This window comes from Telopea speciosissima, chromosome 1, assembly GCF_018873765.1.
Source record: "Telopea speciosissima isolate NSW1024214 ecotype Mountain lineage chromosome 1, Tspe_v1, whole genome shotgun sequence".
NCBI classification, from domain to species: domain Eukaryota; kingdom Viridiplantae; phylum Streptophyta; class Magnoliopsida; order Proteales; family Proteaceae; genus Telopea; species Telopea speciosissima.
This window is the reverse complement of record NC_057916.1, coordinates 85,904,501-85,914,726: the sequence shown is the minus strand read 5'-3', so window position 1 is coordinate 85,914,726 and position 10,226 is coordinate 85,904,501. Positions and strand designations below refer to the sequence as shown.

Below are 10,226 nucleotides of genomic sequence, written 5' to 3'. Positions count from 1 at the left end.
TTACTCCCGCTAAAAAATATAAATAGTTTTGATAAATAGTAAACCAAAAAAATAATAAAGATAAACGTCGTTTAGTTTATTTTCCTTCCGTATTAAAATAAGATAATAAGTCGGTTCCATTTTTAACTTTGATCGGTTCCGTTCCGTTCCGTTAGTTTTATTGTCTTGTCGCGTAGACTGTAGAGTGTAGACCCTCCTCGCTCCGCTCCCAAAACTTTGAGTATAAAGCCAGGAAAGGAAGAAAAGAAACCCTCCACAGTTCACACACGATAACTCCGTTCTCTGTTGCTGCGTGTACAAATAGACCTCTCCTTCAACCTATTTTCCTTCTCCTTCAAATTCCTCGACCTTCTCTGGTTGTTATGTTTTAGATCTTTCAGTCTTACCGACCATGATCAACAACGTTCCTAGATCTTTGACCGACTCTTCTCTTAACCTTTTCAAGCTAGCTGTGTCTGGCTCTGATCCTTGGCCTTTCTCCATCTATTTCTTCTTGTAGTAAAGGATTCAATCGAAGAGCTCACACAGTAAAGAAAGAAGAGGGTTTTGGTTTTTTGTTTCTTTCTTTCTCGTTTTTCACAGTATTCTTGATTGATTCAGAGATGGGTAGCGGAGATAAAGCCCTCTTAAATTTTCCTCTGCATTTACCGCTTCATCACGGGAAGAAGGATCCTAAGGCAATCCCGAAGGGATGCCTTGCGATCATGGTGGGTCAAGGCGAGGAGCAGCAGAGGTTCGTCATCCCTGTTATGTACATCAATCATCCTCTGTTTATGCAGTTGCTTAAGGAAGCAGAGGACGAGTATGGGTTCGATCAGAAGGGCACCATAACTATTCCCTGTCAGGTGGAGGAATTTCGGCATGTACAAGGTATCATTGATAAGGAGAAGTCCTTCCACCATCACCATCACCCTCCCCACAACCATAATCATCACCATCATATTCCTCTTGCTGGGTGTTTCAGGGCTTGAAGGTGTTGTCCATCCATCCATCCATTCATTCATTAATGAGGTTTATCTTTTATCTCAGATGGTTCGTCTGGTTTTGAAGTTTATAGTCCTGTAAATTTGGAATTTTGAGTCTGGTTCTGTATCTCTTTCTTTCTTTCTTTCTTTTTTTCTTTTGGGTTTCCTTTTTTTTTTTTTTTTTTGGTTTGATTTTTCCACTTAGGTTGATTATTGAAGAAAAAGAAGATGTATAATGATGGTGATGATTGTGATGACGAAAGTTGGCGATAATATTTATGATTTTGTGTCATTCTTGTAAGAGTCGTTATAGGGAAGAAAACATAAAACCCTACCTGTATTCTTTTTTCTTTTTTCTTTTTTTAATTTGAAAAAATAAAAAAAAATTCTTAAATATTTATCAACACTCGCGATTCACGAGTCACGAGAGGGAAAGAAGGAGATCTAAAGAGAAAAGCTCTTTTTATGATTAAGGAAAAAAAAGGAAGGGACAAAACTTAGCTTTGATTTGTCCCTTACGAATTCCTGGTGATCGCATAAAGTTTTCTGGAATGGCAAGAACAGAGATAAGAACGGAACTGGAACTGCTTCAGAAAAGAAAGAAATTCAGTTTTTCGGGAAGCATCTTTGGTTTCCTTTTGGGTAGATGATGAGAAGAGGATGCCATGAAATGAGTGGTGGTTGACGAGTACTGGAAATCGGGAATAGGTTGGGGGAAAAGCACTTGGAGTGGGGCGGTTGAGTAGGTGAAGGTGCGTAGTGGAGCCCCGGTACTCTATGGTCATGGTGGTGGGCCCTGAGAGGGTATTAATAGGGACTGTTCTGCCGTTGAGAATTGAAACTTGGATACGGAGCCTCCCAAGGTTATAGGTATTAGTATCAGATACCGTTGATACGATACCGATACCTTGATCCATGAGTTACGGTTGGATTGGATTGAATCGGTTTTGATCTAAGTATTGGGTCAATCCAAAACAAAACCATTAATTTAAAATCGGTTTGGATCGATTATCATCTGATTTGGTTCAGATTTATATCAGTTTCCTCTTGTTTTAGTTGAGCCATTCCATCATTATGTTTGATTTGATTTTGTTCGGTTTGGTTCTAGTTAGTCCAACCGGTTTAGATTGGATTATGACACCCCAGGCTCCTAAGGCCTAAACGGATCCCACACAAGTGATTGGAGAGATGCGTGGCAAACACTGCAGTCTCGTCTCTACCGGTGTACTGGGCTGAAATAGGGAAGTGCTTCAACGTGGTTCATACGTATTTATGATAGTTTATGGTGTTGAGCAGGGGTAATCCAGGAGTGAGTGGTGGTAGAGGTATCATTCGTGATAACAAAGGATTTTTGATTGTTGTCTTCTCTAATTTGTATGGTATCTGTTTTAACTTGGTCGCTGAAATGAGAGTCCTTTTGGACGGATTGCGATTTTGCATCTATTTGGGTTTACACGGTTTTTTTATTAGCTCGAATCCAATTTTGATTATGCGTTTCGTCACACAAAAGAAATGTACTCTATGGAGTTGTTGGTTTTGGTTTCAAGAGGTCATCTCTCTTGGTGTTTGCATTCACTTCACTTATCATGAAAGCAATCTTATTGCAGAGTTTTTGGCAAATTTAACTTGTGTCTCTTTAGTTGGTTCTTCTTTCCACGATGTTCAAGGTATCCCACAAGATTTACGTTGGATTATTAGTAAAGACAAAGTTGGCTTACCGATCTTCAACAATGTAATTATTTTGTCGAGCGATTTTTTGTTCCAATGATATGTGAGAGAGTGAGACTCTTTGGATTGGGATAATAAAGGTTATATCCCCCTTTGTATTCTCTTTTCTAGTTGAATTATTAATAAAATTTTAGGACCAACCTGGGTCCCAGGTAATATTGAAAAACCAATCGGGGAATCTCCTTGTGACACGAATCTTGCTCTTCTTGTCTTAAACGATGTTTGAGAAAGGGGATATGGTCCGTCAGTCTCACTAGTATCAATGTCTCCTTCAATATTTTTAAAGCTTGCCCCCACCCTCGCCTCGCCTGCAGGGTGATGGGAGCATGGCTTCACGAATCCTTTTGCAAAATTTGTGATTGGAAATCTCTCTCCTTAGATTTTTTTTTTTTTTTGAGATCGCTATCTGGGCACGTGCGATACACCTTCTACAGCCATACATAGTGACGTTCAAAATGACCACCACACACCTTGAAGATTGTCATTGAATCAACTCTCAAGAGTATGAATGATTCATCTAAGAGAGGGCCGACTTATTTAACCGTTGATTTCCTTCATCATATAGCTGAAGTAAAAGGTTTTTTTTTTTTTTCTTTCCCGAATGAAATGAAGGTACAAATATCTTCAAGAGATTGTAAGGATAGTCAATCAGATCAGGTTTTGGTTGGGTTGAATCGATATCGTTCTAATATTGGACCAAGCTGAAATTTGCTTTTAATCCAAGCTTTTATTGGTTTCCTCTTGTTGGGTTATTCTCAATTCGATTCGATTTCGGTATTACATTAAAGTATTTCAAAAAATAATAATAAAACAGTTTTTTTTTTTTTTTATTGTTTTTAGTTTCGTGATTGATTTGGTTTCCATTTCTTTTATCAATACGATTTGATTTCAGATAATCAAAACAACCGTTCAAAAATGCAAAATCGACCTAGAATGCATGCCACACACAATCCTGATCAATTTAGTTTTTAACGGTATCCAAAATCCTCAATTTATAACCGCCCAACAGGGTTCAATTTGATTTGATTTTGTTCGATCAATTTTGATCAGTTCAACCGGTTCAAGTTAGATTTAAACACCACTAAGAGAGTGGCTCTTTATTTTCTATAGCATATGGGTTCATGATATCAATTTCCTTTTCTTTTCCATGAATAGAGTTCAGTGAAAAAAGAAAAAAATTTAAAATAAAAGGCTGAAATAGGATGTGATTCATAAATTCCAAAAAGAGCCCCTTTATAAAAAGTTCATGTGGATCCCATGAGATAGAATTCAGCAAGGAAGGCTTTCCTATGTTTGATCATGAAAAGAACTTTTTACCATGACCTTATAATAAATACCCACAAATAGAGATAGATACTCTTCCTTTGATGATCCACAAGAGACCCATCAGTCTTTTTTGAACTGTATAAACTCAAAAAGACCTGTTTTCTTCTCTTTTGAGCTGTATAAACTTAGGATTCTCACATCAATTATAGATTCAAACAGTTTGTGAGATTCAATTTGTATAAAAAAATATGAGTATCCGTCTAGATGAGATTTTTTATTTTATGAGAAAATGAGGAGAAATTTTGTACGTTTTTATGTCTAGGTGCAAGAACCACACGATGAGGTAGCGTTCTTTTTCATAGATATATTTCAAACAATTGCAAACTTAAGTCAGAACCTATATATGACTTGTTAACAGGGGAAGACTTCAAGTGTGGACATAACAACAAGGGGGCCAACCAAAATTTTTAAAAAGAAAATGAATTTTCTACTTACTTTCTTTGTCTTCAATGGGAATTGATTCTTAAACATGATCTTTCATAATCTATGGCCACGTTACCAAAAACTATTGTAGGAACAGAACAAATGTGGCTTCACTACAAAAATCATAGTTGTAGCGGCGGTTTCTTACCAGCTAAAAGTCCAAAAATCTTTGCTAAAGAAATTTTTAGGTGGGGGGTTTTTTTTTTTCCGTCAGAAATTCACCACTAAATGTGGCAAAACTATTTATTTTTGCCAATTTCCTAACTCAAGCTTTTGCTGCAAAAAATGTATATAGAGTTGGCCTTTGTAAAAGAAACCTAACCTATATATCAAACCTTTTATCTTCCCAAAACTACGGAAGAGATAGTTTTTAAAAAATAATATTATTTTAAATAGGGAAAGTTTTCATATACAATCGTGCAAGCATGCACCATCGTATCCTCACTCACAAAGAGTTGGAAAAGTTATAAATCCTCACCCATTAATTAATGCCTTGAGACTCCCACCCTCTCACATACACGGCTTACATAGCTGTGTATGAAAATTTTTCCCAATTATTTTTATAAGATATGGTTTATGTAATATGGTATAAAATAATATAGGGAAAAGGTACTCTGAGCCAATCATAGATGATACGTTAGCACCTCTCCCTCTCTCTCTCTCTCTCTCTCACACACACACACATGAAAACCTGAAATGACTTCTCACTTCCTTGTCCACAAAACAATTTCGTCACTCCTCAATGGTGTGACCCTCTGTGCCATTTGCTTAGAAAAGCCTCCTCCTATAATATAATATAACCATGAAGATTTTGACTTATGGAATAACAAACTAAATTAACATAAAATACTAATAGATGATAATGACTAACAATGAGCAACACTCAAAACAATTTCAAACATAATAATAATAACATTAACAAATACAACAAACAATGAGAAAGATTTAATTAATAATTGTCAATGGAGTATGGAAGTGACAAAAGAAATTAATTTTTATTCACCACGCGGAAAGATTCATCACACCATCCAAGGGTTCACAAACCCCTAAAAGATTTTAGTATTTTCATCAAAATACTCTCACGATACCCATCCACGCCCATCTCAATTTTTTCGGTTAAAAAATTCTCATTCACTGTGGATGCAGGAAAACTAGGTTCTAAAAGTAATGTTTTATGTTTTTTTTGGTAAGTGGTTCTAAAAGTAAAGTTACTATAGCTTAGCATGAGAAACAAGTAGAGGTTACATATCTACATTGTAGAAAAAAATGAAGAGTTCTCTCTCTTCGTGTCTGGTATGTGAAATTTTGTTTCCATTTTTAGAGACTACAAAGTGTCATCCTACCCGACAGTGGGGCTAAATTATGGTAAATTCGATTCTACGCTACAACCCTTTCCTTCTATAGGAGAGTCTAACCCAAAACCTTAAGTGGAAATAACTCTTCAAAAATATGATACAAAGGATCTGAACGAATCAATGTAAGACTATAACTCTTTTATCTCCCAACATCTCAACACCTCCCTCACCAAATAAAGTATATATATTTTTTAGACATCTTTCATAGACTGACTCAGACTCAGTAATTAATTCAGAAATGTTTAAATTTAAACTTGATTATAGTTAATTTCATTAGAATATTATGTGAGTAATATGGCAAATAGTTTGAGGTGGCAGATATAGTTGGCAATGGAGGTATGATTTTTTCCTTCCATCCCAGTGAGTTTTAAGGATCAGGATCGTCTTCAAGGAGCCCAGCACCCAGGGTACTACCAGGGGACATCCAGCGGCTGAGCTATGCCGCACACATCTTGGCGCATGCCTAAGGATGTGCGCGACACAGCCCAACAGCTGACAGCACCCTGGGTGTGCTGAGTTCCCTGGAGACGAGCTAAAACCTTAAGGAATTGAGGGCTAATTGAACATGGTTGTTAAAAATTCAAATCAAGATTGTTTGGATGGAATTATTATGATGCTTGTTGCTGATATGGCCAAACTTGGGTGGGGTCATGCAGAGGAGTTTGAGCTTGAAACGCAAAGATTATTCTTACTTACATAGCTAAAAGAGTTTAAGGTAGGATTTAGTAAGATTAGTGCAATTAAAAGAGTTTAAGGCAGGATTTAGTAAGATTAGTACAACGAAAAGAGTATAAGGTAGGGTTTGGTAAGCCCCTAAAAGATTTTGAGCTAGGTCTATCTGTCTTCACTCATATCATCAGTGCCAAAAGATAGCGATACATGTCTCTCTCAAGGTCAGTGCTATATGACCCACAAGTTTGTCTCATCTTCTCTTCTAATTAGATTGGATCCATAAATGTGGATTATCATAATAAATGATAGCTAAACATGTTCAAGCCAAACATTTTCAAGATCATTTTCACATAAATCTTGGATAAATAATAAGAGAAAGTTTTCTTTCACCTGAAGATGAGGATTCATCCATAAATCTAAATTCATCATTATTTCCCTCTATATGTTGAAGGTCCAAAATGGCCTTCACTGTTCCCTCCCAATCATTCATGATTTTAGGTATTGGAATTGAATCGAATGTATTGCGATACCTGACCGATACCAAATTGATGGTATCTAAACTGGGGGAGGGCAAAATGATCCAATAAACCCATATCAGCATTTTGAGTGGCAAAATGGTCTGATCCGTATCGATATTGCTATCGGTGGTACTGATACCATACACTAAAACTCAATTCCCGTCTAATCACAATGATGACCATCAGTGAAGGAATTCCACCTTGACCATGGCTTAAAGAAGACTCAGTCTTAAACAATATAATATAATGGATCTGAGTTTCCATTTCAAAGTCAATTAAAATCCACTTGGAAGTTGCAAATAATTTTCCCAACTTTTTCTCGTTTACTTTTACATTATTTGTTCAATTTCTAAAGGCAATATGATTGTTTGTGTTGACAAAACTGTTTGAAGGCTCAAGTGGAGCATTTTTTTTGTTTTTTTGTTTTTTTGACTATGGAGTAATGGGTTCTCCAAAAGATAGAAGGAAGGATTAATATCCCCATCACATACCAAAGCACGCTAACCCCTTCTTATTAATTTGTTTACTCTTTCTTGGCAAAAGTTTTAACTCTTTTCAAATTCTAAATATGACATGATTAATGATTAGTGTCAAAATACATTTGATGGCAATCAATTAAAACGGCTATCTTTGATTTTATATCCGAACCCTCCAATTGGGACAGATCACACACGCTCTAAACTTTTGATTATCTCTCGGCTTCATATTTTAATGAAGTCAAAGACGGCCTCTTCTTCTACCCAAAACAAAAAAAAGACGGCCTCTTCGGATTATAGATAAGAGGCTTATCTTGGGCAAACAGGAAAAAGTGTAGGGGAAAACATCTCTTGGACAATTATGCAAACCTTATAGATCCACGGAACCTAATTAGTCAATTCATTTTTCAAATAAGAGATTTTCTTATGGATTGAGTTTCCTGGGCTCCACCCCCCATTCATCGAGGGGTGGGAGACGGAGAGGGCGAGGGCGAGAATGGGTATTGAGAGGGTATTTTAGAACATACAAAAACTTTAGGAGGGGTTTATGAATCTTAGGATGGTGGATGAACCGTCCACTATGGGTGGAGGGAAACTTTATCCTTTTTTTCTTGACACCGGTGTCAAATAATTTATAGTCTTATTTTCTTATCCTTTTAGTATAACATATTTAATTTTTACTAGGGTAAAATTCTGAAAAATGTGTAAAAATAACAACTCTTGATAATGACACAATGATACAAATATTTTTAAATTATTTTGAAAACTTTAACTTTTGAGAATAAAAAAAGTAACAAGAAAAAAAAATTTTGGTTACTAAAGTAAAATGGGAAAAGGCTGAGAACGCCATTGGGCTGCCAAGTCATGTGTTTGTCTCTCTCAACACCCCTTGTAAAATGATACCCCTGCTCAGCCCATCCCGCACTCCTTATTGGTGCATACCGATAACTTGCAAAAATCGAGCAACATGCCCAACCCTCTCCTTTTAAATATAGCTAGCTGTATGTGTCATTCAAACAATTCCAATATATATATAATTTTTTTTTTATACACCTTGTTGACAAGGTTAACAGAACCAAGGGGTGTTCAAAATTCCAAGATAGGACCATGAGCAATCTGCGCTGTTAGCAAAACTTTTTTTTTTTTTTTTTTTTATTTTTATGAAATTAAAATTTATTTAAAAATTAAGCAGGATACAAACTATAGAAAGCAAATTAACAAAATCCTCTGAAGTAAATTTGCTTTTGTTTATATGTAATAAGATGCAAGAAATGTTAGTGATCATGGGAATTGTAAGTAAAGTCAATCTACTCACATCTCAGAAAAATAACTTATATGTTATTCCACACGTTTTACAAGTTTCCCAATGACTAAGATATAGTTCACCAAAAAATAGAAAAAACCAAAAACAATGACTAAGATACCATCATACATGCTTGGATAGGACCATGAACAATCTTTAATGTCATTTGTGAGTTTTTTTTGTTTTTTTTGTTTTTTTTTAATGAAGAAAAAAAATATTCATTAGAAACTAAAGAGTATAGAAAATAGTGCTCTTAGATTTACTAAAAGAGAGTTTTAAAGTACGTGTTGATAAAGTATAGTTATGAGCAAGATCCACATGTCGACTACTAACTTTAATAACTAACTGAAATAAGAGTACTAAGAATATGTTTTATATTTAAAAGTCAATTGTTCAGAAGATAACCAAGTAACTAATTGTTTAGAGTCTGTCCAGATTTCTAGATGCTCGATGCCGTTTTCAATTGCAACCTTGACACTTTCTTCGATTGTTTTTGCTTCGATTTCAACAGCTGAACCTAAAGGGTCATAGTCACAAATTACATTAAATTGATCACCATTAAAGAAAAGCCAAGAAACCCAATCCGCCTCCTTTAGAGGACTGCAAGAAACTGTCACCAATGATAAAGAAAAATCGATCATCTGCTGCTTTTAATTGGACAGGGGAAAAAGAAAAAATCAAGATAATTACTCTCACAAGTGTATGAAGTGATACATGCAAACCAACGTAAAATAAAAAATCAAATGCTCAGGATTTGGTTTTTTTTTTTTAATTAAAAACCACAAAATTTCTTTCAAACCAAATGAAAAACATAATAATAGAACCAAAGGTCAAGAAAGATTGTAAATCAGATCTAGAGAAATCAGGATTATTGAAAAATTTTAAAATCAGGTCTTAGAAAGAACTACCAGTCAAGAAATCTGTTCTCAATCCCAAACTGCTTGCAGCTTAAATACGTTTAGAATGACAGGTGGATCATTATCGGCTCTATTTCCTCAAGTTCCTCAAATAGGAGAGGGGAGAAATGACCACCCTACCCCTGCCCAACCATACTACCTGGATGGGATCCACCCCCACCCTCTATTAGAGGCACTTAGGGAAATAGAGCGAGCAGGAAATAGAGCAGATAGTTTTCCGATGACAGGCAGCTGATTTGGCAATTAATATACCCGATTTGGACTTTGGACAGAAATATTGATCCTGAAAACCAAATAGGTAAACAAATATTGATAATGAATTAATAAAGAAGGGGGGAAAGAGAGGTTGTAATAACTATAAATTCCAAGAGTGAGAGGGGTCTATCAGCTCTGAGCCATATAAGTGAAAGATGAATTGACTGCCTCTTTATCCACACAAAAAAAAAATTTGAAAAAAAAATAGGAATCTATGGATTAGACCAAATATTGATATTAGGACCGGAACCTACCCTCCAACAAACCAATTTACGAAATTCTGCCAAA

The 10,226-nt window shown here is 35.6% G+C and overlaps 1 protein-coding gene across 1 annotated transcript; it reads left to right on the top strand.

Annotated features, from left to right (window-relative positions):
* Positions 1-249: 249 nt before the first annotated feature.
* LOC122639387 (auxin-responsive protein SAUR32-like) lies at positions 250-1,025 on the top strand. Its single transcript, XM_043832238.1, has one exon. The coding sequence runs from the start codon at positions 603-605 to the stop codon at positions 969-971; it is 369 nt and encodes a 122-aa protein (XP_043688173.1). The 5' UTR covers positions 250-602; the 3' UTR covers positions 972-1,025.
* The last annotated feature ends 9,201 nt before the right edge of the window (positions 1,026-10,226 follow it).

Coding starts and splice junctions, on each gene's coding strand:
- LOC122639387 (XM_043832238.1), top strand. CDS start 603: ATGGGTAGCGGAGATAAAGCCCTCTTAAATTTTCCTCTGCATTTACCG.